General features: G+C 44.4%; 1 protein-coding gene across 1 annotated transcript in view; it reads right to left on the reverse strand.

The window, feature by feature from the left end:
* The window catches only part of ncoa1 (nuclear receptor coactivator 1), a gene marked incomplete at its 3' end in the record, with an annotated part of 164,503 nt that overhangs the window by 32,376 nt on the left and 107,842 nt on the right, over nt 1-24,285 (reverse strand). Inside the window, 2 exon segments of the mRNA XM_084314162.1 lie at nt 9,881-10,123; nt 10,975-11,917. Coding sequence (XP_084170288.1) covers nt 9,881-10,123; nt 10,975-11,917 — 1,186 coding nt within the window.

Consider the following 24,285-nt stretch of genomic DNA (forward strand, 5'->3'; position numbering starts at 1 on the left):
TTGCGTCATACAAACTGGAAATGGATCTAGCAGATCGACGTCAAATTATTGGGATATTTTTCCTCCAGTCTCATCGGCGAACGGTAAGAGGAAAGGTTACTTTCAGCTTGATTGTCCATTTCTTTGTTTGCAATCCATCTGATCAATATATCAACCCATACTAAATAAAGCCGTTACTGACGATCAAGGAATTATAAACGACTCCCCCCCCCTTTCCTTCACGCATGATGAAGCATAATGTATACCGATCATATACATTTGAATTTTTTAATATAGCGTGAAGGCACGAAATTGGAGCCTGCCACCCGCCATTGGCGGGCAGATTTTCGGTTTGGCGAGTGACACCGAGAGGTCTGCCCGCCACCTGGCGTGTAGTTCATATTGATACTCTTATTTTGAAAATCCTGTGCGGGTCTCATTTACGCCCCAAGCGCAGCTCCAGTCATAATATCGATGGCTCCGGCAGTTAGCAAATCAAATCAAATCAAATCAAATTTATTTATAGGGCCCGACAACACACGTTAATGTCCCCATGGGCCGTACAGATCTTCTTTAAACAAGTCAAGAAGAAAACATAACAATAAGTCAAGAACAGAACAAGAACACCATAAGGTGCAAACATTTTTAGATGGATGCAAATAAATGAAAGAATGCAAGCACTCCCAGACATACCCCACGCGAAGGTAAGGAAAAACTCACTAAAACCTAACAATAGGGAAAAAAGCTCCACAGGCAGTGTGGAGGAGAGAAACCTTAGAAGGGCCATTCAAGGGGGGATCTCCCTTCTTAGATGTTGGTGATAGTAGTGTTGCAGACGGACAGTTGGTAAGCATGCACTCGTGTGTAGTGGAACACAGATGAGTGCATGCAATAGCAACTGTACATTTTGAAAAATTAAAGATAGAGCTAATAGCGATAGCAACTGAACATTTTGAAAGATTAAAGATAGAGCTGATAGCAATCTATTTGAGGCACAGGGGCGGCGCAAGGAGGGTCACGTCCTCCCCGTCTTAGTCAAGGGACATTTAACACTCCGGTCGTTGCTCAGGGACAGCCGGAGACAGGGAGATAGGGGGCGGCGCAGAGAGGGTCACGAACTCCCCGACATCATCGCGGGACATCCGGCACTCCGGTCACCACTACGAGACAACGTTCGGTTCATATGATACTCTTATTTTGAAAAATCCTGTGGCAACGAGTCATATCCGCCCCAGTCCGTGCTTCTGCTCGCATCAACACAGAGGCTCCTATTGCCTCGGGCAGTCTGCTCTAGTCTAGTGCGGACCTCCGTGAGCTAACGTTACTGTTTAAACAATGACACAGTCAACTATTCACTTTTAATTTAATACATGAGGCATTGTCTAACGGTATCTAGCTGGCTAGCTACTGATAGCTGCTGATATCAACAAATGCTCCAGCAATAGTCGAGTGCATGATACCTCCGTTCGCTCGGTAGGCAGCGTTAGCTCACGTTAGCTCTATATGTCCCAGTAAACTAAATAGTTCACTGAGGCGTTGTCTTAACGTTATCTAGCCGGCTAGCAGTAGCTACAGATAGCTCCTGATATCAATGTCTTATAACATTGATTCGATGCGTATTCGAGCTGAGGGCATGCTGAATGTGATTTGACCAAAGCACAGTATACCAATAGGGTCCAGCTGCAGCGCCGGAGAATCCTGGCTGCATCTGGAGGCTACTAAGTATACACACAGACAGTGGAGCTGTTTGCAGATAGCGAGAAGTCACTTCAGAGAGAGAGAGATAGTACAAATTTAACTCTGGCCTCTTTAAGTGTCTATTCTTCAACGTAATAGCTTATCTACTTGAAATGTACTGAAAAGAATGTATATATGTGACACAAAAATGCGTATTTTTTTTGGCCGGTAAGAAATATGCTTGGCGGGTAGAATTTTCCCATCTACTCGCCACTGGCCGGTGAGTCAAAAAGTTAATTTCGTGCCCCGATAGCGTGTATAGGAAAGAAACGCCAATCGATAATTTTTGGAATTACAGCAGAAAAGCTTAAAACATACTTATATTCTCGACGGTATTAACACAACAATGTATGAATGAAAAAATATAACGTTCCCACATCCGGAACGATGGATACCCGATGTTGAATGGGCCATAGTAATGCAGATATAGCTATAATATTTAAAAAGTTATAGCCCTGCAAAGAAGGTAAACATCTCCATAGGCTTACAGCGGTGGCAGAGAGGGCATAATGATGGGCACAATGCATGGCGCCCAATGTGTTAAATTAACCGCAAAAATAGAACTACACCTCATTTTAATTGTTGTTGTTGTAATTAACCTTTTGTACAGTAAACTTACAAGCATCTCTCAAATCCTATTTTCTCTCCTGTATTGAAAATAAACCCTGTTCACAGGCCGGACGTAATTTGTTTTAGCTCTGTCATCATTTGCATTATTTCATAATAAACTAAATCATTACATTTCATAACATGGTGGAGCTAGTGGAAAGGTCACAGGGTCACCAACATCAATAGAGTTCATCCTAATCTGAAAAGATTAGAATGACAGCTGTTGAAAGAAAATGTAATGATTGACCTGATGGTGGCACTAGAGGAATATAGGCTTCCTCTAGTCTCTGTCGATCTCTCCACCCGTTTGGTTCCTTTAGTTTGTTTGGACACCTACTTTAGTTTTACACTTACAACATTCATGCTGCACATAACACTCTCATCCACACACTGATACTCATTCATATTGGCTGATAATTAGTATAATTTTATAAATTATTTTGTTATTTCGTAAATTGTGCCTGTGTCTCCCCTTTCTTGTTGCGAGCTTGAGCCAGCTCGTAACAATACACAAATACGAACATGTAAAATTTTGCCTGATGGTGGCACTAGAGGAAAGGTCATGCGGTCACCAAAATCAATAGGCTTCTTCCACTAGGAGTCATGAATGTGCACCGGAAATAAAAAAATATTAGAAAAGCTATTGGAGTTATTTGCGTTCACACAAAGGCTCTGCTGCAGTGGTGGTCGGGGAAAATCCATAATATTCCTGACACTCAAGTTCTCAAGTTCTTTAATAGTTGTCATACAGAAGTACAGAATACTTTCATACAAAATGCTTCTTACTGTTACGCTCCAGAGACTGTGCTAGACAAGATAGTATCAAATAACATAATAACATAATATAGCATGAATTTAGAAGAAGAATGAGGTCACAGTTGTTCGGTATAGACATATGTACAATGTTCTGAGTTACCATATAATATACAATACACAATACTATGCAGTGTACTAATGTACAGTACTATCTAGTGCAAAGCAGAAGTGGGATGAGGTACAATTTTAGGTACAATTTACAGTAAGGTGTACGAGTTGTAGTGCAATCCTTCATCCATAAATATAAAGTGTGGGGAGTGGGTGCTACAGTGTGTTTGTTTAAAGTGGGTGTGTGCTATAAAGTGTGTGTAGTGGGTGCTACAGTGTGTTTGTTTAAAGTGAGTGTGTGCGTGTGGATGTGTGTGCTATGTGTGTTTGGTGGTTGTTGTTGTGTAGTGTTCATTCATTGTTCGTTTAGCAGCCTGATGGCCTGGGGATAGAAGCTACTTCTGAGTCTTTCTGTGCTCGCCTTGAGACTCCTGTGTCGCTTGCCTGACGGCAGCAGTTCAAAGAGGCAGTTGTTCGGGTGGCTCGAGTCCTTAATAATTCTCTTAGCCTTCCCCTTGCAACGCTTGTTGTAAATGTTCTGGAGAGTGGGGAGCCCCCCTCCAATTGTGCGTTCGGCTGAACGTGTCACTCTTTGTAGTCTGCTTTGGTCTTTTGCAGTGCTATTCCCAAACCAGGAGGTGATGTTGCCGGTCAAGATGCTCTCTATTGTACATGAGTAGAAGTTCTTAAGGATCTTCTGGCTGACTTGGAACTTCCTTAGGCGCCTGAGGAAGTAGAGGCGTTGTCGTGCCTTCTTCACCACACTGTTAATGTGTATGGTCCATTTCAAGTCCTCGGATATGTGGGCTCCGAGGTACTTGAAGCTGTTGACTCTCTCAACCGGTGCCCCGTCGATGCTGAGGGGGCTGTAGTCCTTGACCCCCGACCTCCTGAAGTCCACAATCATCTCTTTTGTTTTGCTGACGTTCAGGGAGAGGCTGTTTTCCTGGCACCATCCCGCCAGGACCTTGACCTCTTCCAGGTAGGCCCTCTCGTCGTTGGCAGAGATCAGGCCCACCACCACTGTGTCGTCAGCAAATTTGACGATTGTATTGCTACTCCGCTGAGCCACACAGTCGTGTGTGTACAGGGAGTAGAGGAGGGGACTCAGAACACAGCCCTGGGGGGCCCCTATGTTGAGGGTGATGGATGAGGAGGTGCAGTTGCCTGCTCTCACCACCTGGGGTCTGCCAGTCAGGAAGTCCAAGACCCACTGGCAGAGGTCATAGCCCAAGCCCAGGTCCCTGAGCTTGGCTATGAGTATGGAGGGGACTATGGTATTGAATGCCGAGCTGTAGTCGATGAATAGCATTCTCACATAGTTCCCCTGCCTCTTGTCCAGGTGTGATGCTGCTGTGTGCAGCACATGGGATATGGCGTCCTCCGTGGACCTGTTGGGGCGGTATGCAAATTGCAGGGGGTCCATGTTGATGGGGAGGGAGGAGCAGATGTAGCCCTTTACTAGCTTCTCAAAGCACTTCATGGCTATGGAGGTGAGAGCTACAGGGCGGTAGTCGTTGAGGCAAGCAGGCTTGGATTTTTTGGGTACAGGGATAATAGTGGACTTCTTCAGGCAGGTGGGGATGACAGCCTGTTCTAAGGACAGGTTAAATATGTCAGTGAATACTGGGGCCAGTTGGTCGGCACAGACTTTTAGGACGCGGCCGGGGATGCCGTCCGGACCTGCTGCCTTCCTGATATTCACTTTTTTAAAGGTCCGCCTCACCTCATGCTCTGTTACCCTGAACACTGCGCCTCCATCAGCAGCCGACCCCCCCCCCCCCATTGCCGAGGCTTGTGAGCTGGTGTTGTTATTACCAGCATCAAACCTCGCATAGAAGGTATTGAGGTCGTTTGCTAAGGAGATGTCATTGTTCAGTTTGAGGGAGGCGCCTTTGTAGTCTGTCATCGTTTTGAGCCCCTGCCACATAGCTCTAGAGTCAGCTTGTTCAAACTGGAGTTCAATTTTATCCCTGTAGCGCCGTTTGGCCTCTGACACTGTCCTCCTTACGTTGTGTTGCGCCACCTTGTGGTCATTCATGTTGCCTGCCACTAGGCCGTCATTGTATGCTTTGGTGCGCTCTCTCAGAGCTTCACGGACGGATTTGTCTACCCAGGGTTTTTGATTTGGGTAAACTTTCATTTTGGTAGTGGGGATTGTTTCTTTCACCCTAGTACAGACATAGTCCAGCACTGTCTCCGTGTAGGCATTAATGTTATCTGTGTCGCGGAATACAATCCAGTCTGTGTTGTGGAACACTGACCGGATCGTGTCCTCTGACGTCACATCCCATTTCTGCACCTCTCGCGAGACTACGGGAGTACTTTTAATTCTTTGTCTGTACTTTGGTGTAAGGAAAATGGATGCGTGATCTGACTTGCCAAAGCCACTATCAGAATGAGCCTTGTAGCCACCTTTAAATTGCGTGTAACAGTGATCTAGGATGTTACCGCCTCTGGTGTTGCAAGTCACATGCTGGTAGAAATCAGGCAATACCTTTCTCAGATTGGCGCTATTGAAATCTCCCAGTACTAAAATGGCGGCGTTAACGTTCGTCGCTTGTATATTATTTACCTCGTCGTGGAGTCTGGAGAGCGCGGCGTTGTTGTTGGCTTGCTTCTCACTGTCGTTCAGGGATATAATTACTTATGTCTTTAGGGTCTGACCAAGCATATTTCTAGTCCATCAGTCCTTTCCTTATGATTTGCATGTTTCATGTTTTATGTATTGCGTTTAAGTAAAAGTAATCATGATGAAATTCATCCACAGGACAACAATGTGTAAAAAAGCACTTTTATAGAATTGTAAATTAAATGTAGTAATTGATTGTTGTGGAGAAAATTTATATATTAATTTGGGGTCAGCCTTGGTAAATTACGCGTGAGCCATTTTCATCATCATTGCCGAACACAATGCACACACTGAAGTTTGGCCCGAAGGCTTTCAGTTTACATTTCTGTCCAACAAATCATGTTTGTCAAACTGAAAGTTTTAATCAGTTTGAAAATGACAAATCAAACTCTAAATTTTAAAAGCAGACTATGAAGCTACTGATGGAATAATAAATCATTTAGAGTACATTCCTAGCAGCGGCCAAGAGTCCAACGGAAAAACCGTCCTTTTGAAGTTCTTCACAATGGTTGTGTCAGTTGGAATGTGACACTAAAAGAGACATGAATGGCTGAGCGGATGTCATGTGATCTCAACTCTTAACGGCAAACAGGAAAACTTGGATATGTGACATTGACCATGACGGAGATCTCTCTCTCTCTCTCTCTCTCTCTCTGTCTGTCTTTATCCCTCGCTCCCACTCTCTCTCTCTCTCTCTCTCTGTCTGTCTTCCTCTCTTCCTCCCTCCCTCCCGCTCTCTCATAACAGAGGTGGAATAGTTCTATTTTAATCTATGGAACTGCATAGGGAGTCTTTTGTATTGTACTTGAACAAATTATGATTAATAATAGGATGACTGAAACATATCACAATATACACATCGCAATAGTGGCAAAAAATATATAAATGTTTGCTTTAAAAAGGTTCATCTCCTTTCTGACTGAAGCCTGTAGAAACAGTGGTTTGGCTGTGTTTAACACTATGGTCGCCAAAAACGCCTTACCACGTCATTCCCCGCCATGCTCATTCTGCCAAAGACGCCGTACCACGTCTTTGATATCAATATTTCAAAAATCTGTGATCGCAATCATATTTCTCCCCCGGAGACTTGAGATCTACTGTTGATCCCCTCTCAACTCTCCAACGGTTCAAGAGCGCCATCTGGTGGCCGATCGGCGGATCGCCCAAACCGGAAACAGGAAACGGAAGCTGGTGCTCATTCCAATTCGGTCCGATCACTCGCTAATAGTCCCAGGACTCGAGCTAGACACAATGGATAGCAATCCGTTACCAATAACTCGATAAACAACATGATTTGGACGTATATACTATTATACAACCTGGAGATGGATCGCATATTTCTACATCCCATAATAGGAATATTTCTGCTCCACGCTCATCGCCCAACGCTACGAGGAAGCTATGGTAAGTTTCAGCGTTATTTTTTAACGTGTTCGATACAAACTGCTCTAATGATCATATCACCCACACTAGATGAATCATCTAACGTTGGCCACGGAATTATAAACGACCCCCCCCCCATCCGGTCAACATCAGATGATAAGTAGTAACTTCTAGAAGCACGTCCATTTGAATTTTTTTATCTCGCGCAGATTGCTATCAAACTGTATTTGATCATCAATATAATGCATTTAGGGCTATAAATCACGTTCTGGAGAATGCTGCAGAAAACGATAAAAACATACTTATACTTTAGACCGTATTTTAGTATGAATATGTGAATGAAAAAGTATAACGTTGCTACACCGCGAACAATAGATACTTGACGTTGAATGGGCCATAGTAATGTCAATTTAGCAATACAATTTAAAAAGTTATAGCCCTGCAAAGAAGGGGAACTTCTCCATAGACAAATAGAGCTGGCGTGGGATGGTTTATTGTGAATATAAGCCTGGCGACCAAAGTGTTAAAAGCAAGATTAAACCGTTTTCAGAACATCTCTCGAACATGAGAGGGGAAATGAGGAGGAGTAATGCTTAAATTACCATTATTAAGGACATGGTTTACCAGGACAAACTAGCATTGTGATGATGTGGGGGCTGGACTAGCACTACAGGCACCTTTCTATGTATATACGTGACCCGTTTTCCTACCGTCACTATCCGTCTTCTTTTCCTGGGTCAACAAACGTTACGTCATGCTCTGTTGAACTTGCATTTAGGTGTTATTTGGAGGAGGGGGGGCTATGTCCAGACTTGCCTGCCTCGGCCGCAGGTCGTAAGAGGAATAATGATATATTGTAATGACCCTACGGCTACGTTCACACTGTAAGCCTTAGTGCTCAATTCTCAATTTGCCTTATAAGGCAAAGGAGGCATGTGCTGCAAAACGGCGGGGGCCGTGTGCAAAAACGGCTTGAGAGGTTGGGCATTGCACTGCACCATGCTGACCCATTCTACAGGTAGGCATTGCACTGCACCATGCTGACCCATTCTACAGGGAGCGCGGAAGCGATTTGCGACTGATCTCAAAATGAGATTAGATTAAAATGTATTGTCATTATACACAGGGACCGAAACTAAAGCCCGCCGCCCGCCAGGGGCGGGCTGTTTTTACCTTTGGCGCATGACACTTAGAGGGCTGCCCGCCGTGTGGCGTGTAGACGTGTAGTTCATAACTTCATAACGATACTCTTGTGCGAGTACAGATTATAGCCGCTCGTCTTTTTTTTCTCCGCCGCGAGATCGTTAAAAAACTACAAGTCCCACATCGCACTAGGTCCAATCACAGTAGAGTGACGTGACTGGTTTCATGAGAAAAAAAGCAAATGACCAATCGGAAGCTATTATTTGGCTTGTTTACTTCCATCTGCTCTAGTCTATATCGGACCTCCAAGAGTCTAACGTTACTGTTTAAACAATGACCCAGTCAACTATTCACTTTTAGTTTAATACATGACGAGGCATTGTCTAACGGTATCTAGCTGGCTAGCTACTGATAGCTGCTGATATCAACAAATGCTCCAGCAATAGTCTACTCGAGTGCATAATACCTCCGGTCCCTCGTTAGCTAGCTTAGCTAGCTCACGTTGATCCATATGTCCCAGTAAACTAAATTGTCTTAACGTTATCTACCGGGCTAGCAGTAGCTACAGATAGCTCCTGATATCAATGTCTTATAACATTGATTGAATGCGTATTCTAGCTGAGGGCATGTTGAATGTGATTTGACAAAAGAACGGTAACGTTATAAATAGGTCCAGCTGCATCGCCGGAGAATCCTTGCATGCTGAATGTAGGGTCTAGCTGAATATAGGGTCTAGCTGCAGGGCCAGATAATCCTTGCTGGAGCTGGAGGCTACTCAAGTATACACACAGACAGTGGAGCTGTTTGCAGATAGCAAGCATTTTGACTTATTGCGTGGTGGCGATGTCTCGCAGATAATACAACTACAAGTATGATTATATAATATATATATATATAATATATATATAATATATATATATTTTATTTAAAAAAAAAATTTATATAAAATATATATATATATTTTTTTTAATCAAAAATTTTTTGGCAGGTAAGAAATATGCTTGGCGGGTAGACTCTTCCCATCTACCCGCCACTGGCCGGTGAGTCAAAAAGTTAATTTCGCTCCCTGATTATACAGCACCATTACAATACACCATCCAACCAGAGTGGATAAATAAATGCTCCAGAAATAAATAAATGCGTGGAGAAACGGCTTAGTGAGGCAGCCTCAGCGCGCGAGCACACACACACACGTACTGTATACGTGCAAAATGAATCGTTCCAGCAAAAGTAGGCTTCTATTATTCGAATGACTTGTTTTATTAGGTATTATAGTAGTAAGTCCTACTGTAGAACATGACATATTAGCATGACATCTCATCAATACTGAACGACTGCGCTCTGTCATTACTAAACGAGATGTCATGCTAATAATTATGTCATGTTCTACAGTATTCCATCACAAACAACCGGTGATTGTAATCAAATAGCAGGTGATCATCATTAAATGATAACCGTGTTCAATGAGCTGTGGCCTTGAGCCATTATTGTACGACACTGTCAGGAGAACACTGTGAACACATGGCTCCTTACCGTGGAGTCTCGGCTGTCTCTCCGGCCCTCCCTCCGGCCCTCCCCCACGGGACTGGGCTTGGGGCTGATGCACCCTGCAGCACGACCGCTGGCCCCTGCCCCAGGTCTGGAGCCGCTCCCTGCTGAGGCCGAGGCCGGGGCTGCAGCAGCGCAGGCCGCTCCCTCCGCGCTGCTCCTCTTCTCCGCCTTGACCCTCACCGTCTGCAGACTGAGGGCCGACGGAGGGGGCAGGTCTCCCAGGTCCTGGAGGAATCACAAGTTACGTTTTTCATCAGAAGTACATTTCAAAAAGACGAATAACATTATGTTATGTTATTATGTTAATAGATCGTAAAATGTGTTCCGTGACTTGAGAGCTCAGCCTGGTACTTCAACAGATCATGTCTGGTACTTCAACAGATCATGTCTGGTACTTCAACAGATCATGTCTGGTACTTCAACAGATCATGTCTGGTACTTCAACAGATCATGTCTGGTACTATGTCTGGTACTTCAACAGATCATGTCTGGTACTATGTCTGGTACTTCAACAGATCATGTCTGGTACTTCAACAGATCATGTTTGGTACTTCAACAGATCATGTCTGGTACTTCAACAGATCATGTCTGGTACTATGTCTGGTACTTCAACAGATCATGTCTGGTACTTCAACAGATCATGTTTGGTACTTCAACAGATCATGTCTGGTACTTCAACAAATCAAGTTTGGTACTATGTCTGGTACTTCAACAGATCATGTTTGGTACTTCAACAGATCATGTCTGGTACTTCAACAGATCATGTCTGGTACTTCAACAGATCATGTCTGGTACTTCAACAGATCATGTCTGGTACTTCAACAGATTATGTTTGGTACTTCAACAGATCATGTCTGGTACTTCAACAGATCATGTCTGGTACTTCAACAGATCATGTCTGGTACTTCAACAGATCATGTCTGGTACTTCAACAGATCATGTTTGGTACTTCACTGAAGTTGTATATCTCATGCATAGACTTATTGTAGTTCTAATGTTGGCCTAATGTGGATTGTTACTTTAAAATAAACAAACTATCAAAAGAAACAAAGCAACAGAGCGGACGCTCCGCTCACCTTCTCGTCAGTATCCAGCAGGAACCTCAGAAGCTGGTGGTCCTGCGGTTCCCTGCTGCTGGGCATAAGGGGCGCCGCCGCGCCCGAGGCTGGACTGGCAGGCGGCTCCTTCTTGATGTCCACCTCCTTCTCGGCGGCGGCGCTGCTGTCGCTGGGGCTGCTGTCTTGGAGGAGCCGGTGGAGGATCTTGTGGCGCTCCGTCAGGGTGCTGTGTGAGGCGGGGCACTGGGGGCCCCCGGGGGGGTGGTGGGCGTGAGACTGGGTGTGAGGTGAGGACGAGGTGCGGTGGTGGTGGTTGTTGTTGTTGTTGTTGTTGGTGGTTTCTACTACTGCTCCGTTACTGTCCAGCAGCTGGTTGAGTCTGGGGTTGCCTAGCTGAGCGGAGGCTGCCAGGGAGGCTTTGGCTGAGTCCTCTCCCCCTCCCCCCCCTCCTCCCTCTGGGGGTTTGGCTGGGGGAGGGCGAGCGGGGGAGCTGGTGGGAGTACTGGCTTGTCTCTGAGGGAGAGGGGAGGGCAGGGAGAAGCCACCTCCATCCCCACCAGAGTGTTGTCTGCTGAGGCCCCCCGCTGGGGAGTGGAGGCCGGGCGTGGAGGGCGAGAAGGGGTTCCCTGGTACGCGCGGGCTGCCACCCAACCCGGGACTGACCCGCGGCTGCCTGGGGGGCAGAAAGGAGGTAGGGGCGGCTGTGATGGGGCTCCCCAAAGGGGAGGGGCTGTTGACCTGTTGGGGACACACCCGATTGGGCGTCAGGTAGCCTGTGGGCGTGGCAGGTCCGTGTCCGTGGGAGGAGCCATTGCCGTTGTTGAGGTGAAGGCCGGAGGCGGCGAGGCCTGGGGCTGGGGTTGAGTCGTTGCCCGGAGGGAGGGCGGGGGAGCGGGAGGGGCCCTGGGTCAGTGGAAGGCTGGGGTTAGTGTTTTCCTGAGAGCTAGCAGTGTTGTGTTCCCTGGGGTTGAAGAGACAAACAAGACAAAGTCAAAACTCCCGGTACTGTAAACCCACAGAACTTGAATGGATATCACGTAGGGGTGGGGGAAAAATCGATATGTAGTAGTATCGCGATACTTTGCATGCGATACTGTATCGATACAGGGACGCCAAGTATCGACATTTAATTATTATTATAATTTTTTTTTTATAAGGAAGTTGCATTGTTCATTTCAATACCTGTAATAGTACAGTAGTCCACACACACACACACACATGTGCATTCAGTTAAGTTGGAATATGACTAATACAAACAGTTCAGTTTGTCAGGTACATGCAACACAGATTACAGTGTTTACATCTGCTTGAGAAAATACCATGTTCTGCAATAAAAATGATTGAAGTGAGATGAACAGACTGAACTTTATTTGATTAGATAAAACATGTTGACAGTTTTACTTTGCAGTTGAAAAAAGGTAATAAATTAAATTGTATAAAAAATAAAAAAAAATATAAATATTTCCGCAATACTCAGCGTATCGTGATATATTTAGTATCGCGATAATATCGTATTGTGACGCAAGTATTGCGATCGTATCGTGAGGTCTCTGGCGATTCCTACCCCTAATATCACGGTCATCTCATTTGGTACGCCAAAGATGGCAGCCATAGAATGTTTCATGACGTTATTTTGGAAATGAGAATCGGTCATGTTATTATTATATGAAACTCTCGATCGAACATGGCAAAATGTTAACTGATTGAACTTAGGCTTGGGCGGTATGACGGTATTACGGTATACCGGGGTATTTAGAGATACCGACGGTATTGAAAATCAATACCGTCAAAATCACAGTTGTTTCAGTTTATATTTACACTGAAACAGAGTTTTGACGGGGACTGCACACACACAGCACGGCCAGCAGAGGGCAGTTTCCTAATCATTGATTGGCTATTGTGAGTCACGTGGAGAACACAGAGGTGCGTCACACTAACCTGTATGCATTTCCTCTATCTCTGAGCAGACTGCTAAAGCTTAAGCAATAATAATAATACGTTACCATTGAACGATGAAGCGTCGAAGTTAACCACTGTTACAAAGGGTCAGATTAAACCGAATATATATATTTATTACTTGAGATCCCTTGTATAATATTTGTATATCGTCTGATATCCCTTGTATATTCTTTGTACATATACACGGAATATCCCTTTACCCAGGTACAGGCCAGACCATAATACTCGTTCTCCTATTGGACAGCGACCCCTAGGCGCCAACGACCATACCCCCAAGTTCGAGTTCAAAGCCACCGCTAAGGCTTGTCTCAACATGTCCAGGTTTGCGCAGTAATACGAGACAGAACTGAGGTTGGCACTAGATAATTCACCTTACGTATAAATACGGCGCAGGTGGAAACAGCAGCACTTAGTCCACACTTCGCTTAGTTTCAGTTCATTCAGTTCATCATTCGTTCAAAGTAACGTATCGTCTTATCCAAACGTTAAAGCCTTCACCACGAGTCAACGACCAAGTGAAGTGAGCAACCTTGCATCTAAATAGAGCACTTAGAACCGCGTGCGAATAGGATAGTAAAAGTGTCAGAGCTTAGTGAAATAACGTCAAGTTCGACCTAGTTAATGTGAAGTATAGTGCACAGGAAAATCTACACCGGCGAATGCAGAGCCTTTTCCGGCTGGATTATATTGCTTTTGGTACTGTGGCTGCTGGAGCAGAGAACCGTCTACCCCACTGCTGTGTGGGATCTACCCGTGAGGAGCATCACTCGAGCCCGTCTCTAGGAAGAGGCTGGCTGGCTTTCATCCATGCTGTCGCGCCTACTGGATTATAGCTGCTGCTTTTGTCTGCCGATCGAGGGGAGCCATCTTAATATGCTCATGGACTTACGCTCTTGACCTACTTAAGTGTTCTTCGCCATATAAGCGCAACTCATAATTCTCAATATTGTAATCTACTATTGATGCTCTGCTAATAAATACTTCTAAATATGACTTTCTTTGTTAAGCTGTATTCTTGTGTGGGTGTTCACCATATATACCGTGTACTGTATGGCCAGTAATTAAAGTACATAACTAAGTAGTGGTTTAATAATACCATACTCTCAATACAGTCAGGGAATTGTACCCCTCAGTTACAACCACCGTCACTCCAGCCCACGATGAGCTCCATGACCACAGATGGCTAACGTTTTGTCAAACAAGAGCTAAACTTGCACACACTGTCGCATTTGGACAATTAAAGGACTGGAGTCTGTTCGGATTTAAGCAAAACCCTCGCCTCCACGAGTCCCCAGTGACTTCATCCAGCACAACGAGACTACGAGAGACGGAGGCACTTCTTTGGGAATGTAATATAAAACGGGGTGAGTGAGTGTTGACATTTTTTAATCCTAATGCAACTGGCTCACGTTGATACGATGGTGCCGGGCTGCCGGCTAACTAGCTACCGTTAGCTCACGTCGATACCTGGATGGTGCCGGCAGGCGGCAGTGGCTACCTTCTGTGATTTGTTTACCTCGAGGTTGAAGAAAGTGCACTTTCAGGTTGAAAGAACGGCCCTAATCTCAACGTGTTTCAATATAAGCATGCGTTATGTATGGTGATAATACCCCCCCCCCCCCCCCCCCCCCGCTGATGAAAATGAAAGTCATACCGTCATATACCGTATACCGGGGTATTAGGTCATCAGAGTATGACGGTATCAAAAGAATGATACCGCCCAAGCCTAATTGAACTGTAATGATGTGATAGAATAAAAAATGTATATTAATGAATTAGTATCAAGGTGCCGTGCTCTCTGCACGTCTTGCTCCTCTAGGTCTCTCCTCTCTGCCTCGCTGCTTGATTCAGAAGGTTAGCCCTTTACTATCACACAACCGACGGCGATGCTCCATCATTAGCATCATTAGCTCCGCAGATGGAGCATCGCCGTCGGTTGTGTGATAGTAAAGGGCTAACCTTCTGTATTGTCACAGTGAAAGGGTTAACCGGCTGTCGTGTGGCAGTGAAAGAGTTAACTGTGGGCACAAAGCACATCTATCTATCTATATATGTATCTCTATTTCTCTCTCTCTCTCTGGTGCATGTCCAGAGGCAATACGCAATTACAACTATCGAAAAAGGATGACAATAATTGTTTTGGGATTGCTTGTATGACGAACCAGAGGTTATCATATAAAGGGAGTCAACACACGTGATAACAATTTAACAAAGAGTTTATTTAATCCTATCTAAACAAATAATAATCGAATTAAACAACAAAGGTATATATCAGAACTGACAAAGGATCCCAAAGTTGGTTCACTTGGTGGCTGATACAACCTGTCCTGTTTGGTGGGGTAAGCAGATGGGAGAAGCAGACAGAGGGTTTAGACAGGGGAACATATATACTGTTGGTGCAGGCAGCTCTCTGCACTGCACAGGTGAGGGTAATTGGGTTAACGACCTACCCACTCCAAGTTCAAGTTCAAGTTCAAGTTCTTTAATAGTTGTCATACAGAAGTACAGAATACTTTCATACAAAATGCTTCTTACTGTTACGCTCCAGAGACTGTGCTAGACAAGATAGTATCAAATAACATAATAACATAATATAGCATGAATTTAGAAGAAGAAAATGAGGTCACAGTGTTCGGTATAGACATATGTACAATGTTCTGAGTTACCATATAATATACAATACACAATACTATGCAGTGTACTAATGTACAGTACTATCTAGTGCAAAGCAGAAATGGGATGAGGTACAATTTTAGGTACAATTTACAGTAAGGTGTACGAGTTGTAGTGCAATCCTTCATCCATAAATATAAAGTGTGGGGAGTGGGTGCTACAGTGTGTTTGTTTAAAGTGGGTGTGTGCTATAAAGTGTGTGGAGTGGGTGCTACAGTGTGTTTGTTTAAAGTGAGTGTGTGCGTGTGGATGTGTGTGCTATGTGCGTTTGGTGGTTGTTGTTGTGTAGTGTTCATTCATTGTTCGTTTAGCAGCCTGATGGCCTGGGGATAGAAGCTACTTCTGAGTCTTTCTGTGCTCGCCTTGAGACTCCTGTATCGCTTGCCTGACCGCAGCAGTTCGAAGAGGCAGTTGTTCGGGTGACTGGAGTCTTTAATGATTCTCTTAGCCTTGCCCTTGCAACGCTTGTAGTAAATGTTCTGGAGGGTGGGGAGCCCCCCTCCAATTGTGCGTTCGGCTGAACGTGTCACTCTTTGTAGTCTGCTTTGGTCTTTTGCAGTGCTATTCCCAAACCAGGAGGTGATGTTGCCGGTCAAGATGCTCTCTATTGTACATGAGTAGAAGTTCTTAAGGATCTTCTGGCTGACTTGGAACTTCCTTAGGCGCCTGAGGAAGTAGAGGCGTTGTCGTGCCTTCTTCACCACACTGTTAATGTGTGTGGTCCATGTCAAGTCCTCGGATATGTAGGCTCCGAGGTACTTGAAGCTGTTGACTCTCTCAACCGGTGCCCCGTCGATGCTGAGGGGGCTGTAGTCCTTGACCCCCGACCTCCTGAAGTCCACAATCATCTCCTTTGTTTTGCTGACGTTCAGGGAGAGGCTGTTTTCCTGGCACCATCCCGCCAGGACCTTGACCTCTTCCAGGTAGGCCCTCTCGTCGTTGGCAGAGATCAGGCCCACCACCACTGTGTCGTCAGCAAATTTGACGATTGTATTGCTACTCCGCTGAGCCACACAGTCGTGTGTGTACAGGGAGTAGAGGAGGGGACTCAGAACACAGCCCTGGGGGGCCCCTATGTTGAGGGTGATGGATGAGGAGGTGCAGTTGCCTGCTCTCACCACCTGGGGTCTGCCAGTCAGGAAGTCCAAGACCCACTGGCAGAGGTCATAGCCCAAGCCCAGGTCCCTGAGCTTGGCTATGAGTATGGAGGGGACTATGGTATTGAATGCCGAGCTGTAGTCGATGAATAGCATTCTCACATAGTTCCCCTGCCTCTTGTCCAGGTGTGATGCTGCTGTGTGCAGCACATGGGATATGGCGTCCTCCGTGGACCTGTTGGGGCGGTATGCAAATTGCAGGGGGTCCATGTTGATGGGGAGGGAGGAGCAGATGTAGCCCTTTACTAGCTTCTCAAAGCACTTCATGGCTATGGAGGTGAGAGCTACAGGGCGGTAGTCGTTGAGGCAAGCAGGCTTGGATTTTTTGGGTACAGGGATAATAGTGGACTTCTTCAGGCAGGTGGGGATGACAGCCTGTTCTAAGGACAGGTTAAATATGTCAGTGAATACTGGGGCCAGTTGGTCGGCACAGACTTTTAGGACGCGGCCGGGGATGCCGTCCGGACCTGCTGCCTTCCTGATATTCACTTTTTTAAAGGTCCGCCTCACCTCATGCTCTGTTACCCTGAACACTGCGCCTCCATCAGCAGCCGACCCCCCCCCCCCCTTGCCGAGGCTTGTGAGCTGGTGTTGTTATTACCAGCATCAAACCTCGCATAGAAGGTATTGAGGTCGTTTGCTAAGGAGATGTCACTGTTCAGTTTGAGGGAGGCGCCTTTGTAGTCTGTCATCGTTTTGAGCCCCTGCCACATAGCTCTAGAGTCAGCTTGTTCAAACTGGAGTTCAATTTTATCCCTGTAGCGCCGTTTGGCCTCTGACACTGTCCTCCTTACGTTGTGTCGCGCCACCTTGTGGTCATTCATGTTGCCTGCCACTAGGCCGTCATTGTATGCTTTGGTGCGCTCTCTCAGAGCTTCACGGACGGATTTGTCTACCCAGGGTTTTTGATTTGGGTAAACTTTCATTTTGGTAGTGGGGATTGTTTCTTTCACCCTAGTACAGACATAGTCCAGCACTGTCTCCGTGTAGGCATTAATGTTATCTGTGTCGCGGAACACAATCCAGTCTGTGTGGTGAAACACTGACCGGATCGTCTCTTCTGACGTCAGATCCCATTTCTGCACCTCTCGCGAGACTACGGGAGTACTTTTAATTCTCTGTCTGTACTTTGGTCCACCATGCTCTCTGAGGCCATGTCCTCACGTACATGGATCTTTTGCCAAACGGATATTCTCAGGCTCCGTTTAAAATAAAATCCCCGTCCACACCACAGTGTTTAAAAAAAATCCCCATCCAGACACAAACACATAAACGCATATGAATTGCTCCAACAAGCATGCGGGCCAGCAGGTGGCGATAAGCAATATCCCTAATACCATGGTGGACATTGGTGGTACGAGCGGTCAGGACGACAGAGAAATGATTGGTTCACCCAGCCCACTTCACCACTCCTAGCATTTCCATTGGCTATATTGACATACATACAGTAGATGATAAATAGATAGATATAGCGGTGGATTAGATGCAGTCCAGAGGAAACAACCAATCTAGATATGTCACGATTTAATGCTTTACTTCTGCGCACTGGGCGACGGAGAGATACAATGTCAATGTATTCAACGGATTCTGAAACTAAATATGGCGAGTCCTTATCACAAACTATATATATACTAATTACAACAAGACATTCATTAATTGCATTGTACTGTTCACGTGCCGTCGCATATATAAGTAAGGATAGTTTGAATGTCCTCACGTATATGGATCTTTTGCCAAACGCACATTTTATTCCACGATTGGGCCTCTCATCCACACGTAAAGGGTGTTTTCAGAGACATAAACGGAGACTTTCTTAAACGCATTTTAAAGTGAAGATTTCCCAAAATATCCGTTCAGTGGATCCGTGCAGCCACTGTAAACGCATAGTCTAGATAAACGATGACGCCACAGCTCACTACGCATGCTCAGACTGTTGTTCCATCCATGGCAATACAATAGGCGCCTGTAGCCTTGAAGCGCACAGAGGCAATAAGATGGACAGCGCCTGGTGCTGAAATTACAGACAGAAATAGCATGTAGTTTCTTCCCCCTCAAATGTATATATTTTCTCTTATTGATCTCTGCCTCTTAAGCAGTACTGTATATTTGTATATCTTGTATATCATTCATGAATGTCTAGATGTAATGCTACTGTATACTCCAGTGCCGACAGATTCGGCCATCAGACGCTGCTTGCGTGTAATATAGGGATGTATCTGTTATTTAGTTATACTGGACATTTTCGTTTACATAAGTAGATTTTTCGTTTCTGTTTATTTATTAAGTTAATATAAACCGCGTTTCGAACGTTTTTGAGGTTGTTAAACACACGCTTTTGATTTATTTAAGTGGCGAGTGGCGTTTTTTGTCAGCTTATTTCTCGAGAGATATCATACAATGTCATGTTGAGACCTTAGTTGAGATCACAATATCGCGATTCCGAAACAAAATAAGGCGCGGCATTATCACAAACTGTAGCAAAGATATTTAATGTTTTGCTAAACATGTCTAGTTTTGCGTCCTGCTTCAGTTAAAAGCCAAATTGCATTCTAAATTCAGTTCATAGACTCGCGACAGAAGAGGTCTGCACCTGATGCGCTCTGATGTTGCGGATAGTTGAGGATGTTGGCATGATGGCATCACGCGTGAGTGGTCCCAGAATGACCTAATAATAACTTAACATTATTAGTTGAATAGTTACTGTACAGGAATTACAGGAATCATTTGAATATGTGAGTTACGTGAATATAGCTTGCCCGTGGACACAGACATTCATACGCATTAACAGCTCGACATATTTGGTGTAGCACGACTCCCAGTTGACGTTCTCCTGTGTCTTGGTCATCTTGTAGAGTTACACTCAGCAGCAACTCCACCTCGTCATCTGTCCATACAAAGGAATCACGTTTTGCTGTCTGTTTCGCCATAACTTCTTTTTTTGAGAGGTTTTTCTGTCACTACAGGATTTCAATTTGTAGTTGCCGGCACCAATGAAAATCAGCTCACTACGCATGCTCAGACTATGGCGGGCCATAATAATATCTTGCCCGTCAGATTGTTTGGCGAATATTACTTTACTATTTCTCTAATATATATCAGACCGACTATGTCCTAACAGAGAAACTACCACCACCTAAAACATCCTTATTACACCTTGTTTTATCCATATAGGCAGTAGCGCTTTGAAGTAATAATAACTTCGGTGGACAGCGCCTGCGTGCTGAAATGTCATTCAAACTATCCTTACTTATATATGCGACGGCACGTGAACAGTACAATGCAATTAATGAATGTCTTGTTGTAATTAGTATATATATAGTTTGTGATAAGGACTCGCCATATTTAGTTTCAGAATCCGTTGAATACATTGACATTGTATCTCTCCGTCGCCCAGTGCGCAGAAGTAAAGCATTAAATCGTGACATATCTAGATTGGTTGTTTCCTCTGGACTGCATCTAATCCACCGCTATATCTATCTATTTATTATCTACTGTATGTATGTCAATATAGCCAATGGAAATGCTAGGAGTGGTGAAGTGGGCTGGGTGAACCAATGGACAATTCCTATCATTTCTCTGTCGTCCTGACCGCTCGTACCACCATTGTATTTGGGATATTGCTTATCGCCACCTGCTGGCCCGCATGCTTGTTGGAGCAATTCATATGCGTTTATGTGTTTGTGTCTGGATGGAGTTTTTTTTTTTAACACTGTGGTGTGGACGGGGATTTTATTTTAAACGGAGCCTGAGAATATCCGTTTGGCAAAAGATCCATATACGTGAGGACATGGCCTGAGGCCATGTCCCCACGTATCTTGATCTTTTGCCAAACGCACATTTTATTCCACGATTGGGCCTTTCATCCACACGTAAAGGGTGTTTTCAGAGACATAAACGGAGATTTTCTCAAACGCATTTTAAAGTGAAGATTTTCCAAAATATCCGTTCAGTGGATCCGTGCAGCCACTGTAAACGCATAGTCTAGATAAACGATGACGCCATATTTCAGCTATAATGTCCTAACAGAGAAACTACCACCACCTAAAACATCCTTATTACACCTTGTTTTATCCATATAGGCAGTAGCGCTTTGAAGTAATAATAACTTCGGTGGACTTGGTGCTGAAATGTCATTCAAACTATCCTTACTTATGCGACGACGGCACCACACGTGAACAGTACAATGCAATTAATGAATGTCTTGTTGTAATTAGTATATATATATATATTTTTTTTTTTTCTGTCTTGGATTATGGAGATGTGATTTTTTTTTTTTGCTTTGTGATAAGGACTCGCCATTTAGTTTCAGAATCCGGAGATTGTTAGCCCCTTTTGTGACTGTGATGCACAGAGTGAATCCACAGTCACTTGCTCCTCAATAGGAAATCAACCTAGATTTACCCTGAAGGACTGGTTCTAACCGAACCGTTCGTTATACAAGTATCACAGCATTATTTCCGGCGTTGGCTGCCTGGTGTGATCACAGCGCATGCGCATCATGCACCCAACGCCGGAAATAATGCCGTTTTGAGCAGTTTATAAAGAATATTTAAAATGTTTATTAGCAACGCCGAGATTTCAAACCATCCCGTATCTCTGTCCGAAACCCTCGTGCAACTGTGAGCACCTTTGAAACGTCTCTGTGATACTTGTATAACGAACGGTTCGGTTAGAACCAGTCCTTCATGGTAAATCTAGGTTGGTTTCCTATTGAGGAGCAAGTGACTGTGGATTCACTCGGTGCATCACAGTCACGAAAGGGGCTAGGAGATTGTGATCTCAACATTGACATTGTATCTCTCCGTCGCCCAGTACGCAGAAGTAAAGCATTGAATCGTGACATATCTAGATTGGTTGTTTCCTCTGGACTGCATAATCCTCCGCTATATCTATCTATTTATCATCTTGTATGTCAATATACCGGTAGCCAATGGAAATGCTAGGAATGGTCAAGTGGGCTGGGTGAACCAATGGACAATTCCTATCGTTTCTCAGTCGTCCTGACCGCTCGTACATCGCTTATCGCCACCTGCTGGCCCGCATGCTTGTTGGAGCAATTCATATGCGTTTATGTGTTTGTGTCTGGATGGAGTTTTTTTTTTAACACTGTGGTGTGGACAGGGATTTTATTTTAAACAGAGCCTGAGAATATCCGTTTGGCAAAAGATCCAGATACGTGAGGACATAGCCTGAGTCAGAAGACTCCCCATTTGCAGGTAGAGTGGGGGTCGTACTTGCGATTATATTTATAGAAAATACATTAAAAAAAATAAAAATGTTACACAAATGTATTCTGTATTCTTCTTTTTTTTCTCAGATTTTCTGTTTTTCTCCCCGTCCAATTTAGTCGCCATGCCAATTGCCCCCTCCCCTACCTGGCTGCTGTATGCATGTTCTCCTACGAGTCGGTACAAGGGCGTCCCGAAGCCGACCGCACACTTCCTCCGATGCGTGTGGCGACTGCCAGTGACGTCTTTTCACTTGGCAGCGAGGACTCTCATTGGTGAAGTGTAACGCGTGGGAGGGCACGCTATCTCCACCAAGTCCTGCCCCCGTTGAGCAAGCGCCGAGACCTGACCTGTAGGCGTCGCTGTCCACAACGCCAGATTCCCACCCACCAGCTTCCCACCCCCTAATACTGCCAATTGTATTAGTATGAACAACCAGCCAAGCTGGTAGCAACGCCGAGAGCTGGGCTCGAACCCAGCATCTCCTGCGTTGGTGACGAGCGCAATCTCCGCTACACCACCTGACCGCCTATTGTATTCTGTATTCTGAATACATAACAATTCGAATTTAAAACGATTTTTTATTTTGGATTAGTTCAAACCTGATTTGGGGGAAAAGTGACAGCCCTAGTGCATGATACTCCAGAAAGATGGATTGTTCATCCAAATTATGTTGTTGCCATGGTAACACACTCTCAAGCGCCAACCCAACACTGACTTCCATGACCACGTTATCAAACATCTTATGATAGCCATTTTGAAAAGTACAGACCTTTTCAGAAGAATACCCTTTCCGAGAACAACTTGGGCCCAAGTTTATCTGCTGCCAAGACATTGCATTGCAAACACTGCAACAGGAAATAAACTCTGGCCCATTTGGAATGTTTATGTTGTCGGGGGTCGATACCAGCCACATGACTAGTCAACAAGGTTTGGAATGAGTTGGAATGGCCATTTTATCAGTTACATTTTCCTTTTTTTGCATTACAACATATTGTTGTAAACATGATGTTTTATTGTATTATCTAAGAAGATTATTGTTTATAGTCATGCCAATAAAAACCTATTTTAACTGGAATAAAACAAAGTCTTTCTACTGAAATGTAGAGAATGCACATGAGCTGATTGAAGATGACATCAGTACTGCTCCAGTCTCCATAGTTCCACTACATTGAGCTCAGTAAAAAAGAAAAAAGGCACTTCAGTCAATGACAAATCACTCCAGCATGAGCAATAAAATGAACGGTCAGCCAGGCTCAACCAGGATTCAGCTAATTAGGTGAAATGGAGGGAAACCATGTTCCAAATCCCTGACTGTGTCAGACAGAAGTGAAAACCCCGGTCAGTATCTGTAAATGGCATATGTGAGTACTCTGGGTTAAGGATGCACCGATCCGATATTAATATCGGATATCGGCCCCGATATGACTAAAATAGCTAGATCGGGTATCGGAGACAATTTCTATATATATATATATACTGTATATATATATTTTTTTTTTTGTTATTTCATTTGAATAATAAATAACAATTCAGTAAATTTATATCTGTGTTAATTTGTTACATTTTGTTTCACTAAGTTAGGAAAGTAATGTTTTAATTCAAGCCTGATGTTGCCTTGCACAAAAGAATGATCCCAGTCTCTTTCACACAGTGAGGCATACAGTTTATTAATTGAACAATGGGTATCGGATCGGTACTCGGTATCGGCCGATACACAAAGCCCAGGTATCGGTATCGGGACTGAAAAAGTTGGATCGGTGCATCCCTACTCTGGGTGTATGTGTTTCTTAGCCTAAAATAAAGGACACATTTCAGACTAAAGATCATTTGAATGGAGATGGCTTATCCAAATGTCAAAAAGCTGATTTCCGGGCCAATGGTTAAGGTTAGGTAGTTAAGGTTAAGGTTAGACATGTAGTTGTTATGGTTAAGGTTAGACATGTAGTTGTTATGGTTAAGGTTAGAGTTAGACATGTAGTTGTTATGGTTAACACTTTGATTGCCACGCAGTATGCCCATCCTTATGACCAAGTCTGCCAGAGCTGTAACCCTATGGAGATGTTTACCTTCTTTGCAGGGCTATAACTTTCTTAATATTATAGCTATATCGACATTACTATGGCCCATTCAACACATCTATCTATCGTTCCGGATGTGAGAATGTTATATTTTTTCATTCATACATTGTTGTGTTAATACCGTCTAGAATATAAGTATGTTTTTAAGGTTTTCTGCTGTAATTCCAAAAACGCGAGTTATAGGCCCTGAAGCATATGATAGATTATCGATTGGCGTTTCTTTCCTATACA

This window comes from Notolepis coatsorum (genome assembly GCF_963971535.1).
Source record: "Notolepis coatsorum genome assembly, chromosome: 5".
Classification (NCBI taxonomy): domain Eukaryota; kingdom Metazoa; phylum Chordata; class Actinopteri; order Aulopiformes; family Paralepididae; genus Notolepis; species Notolepis coatsorum.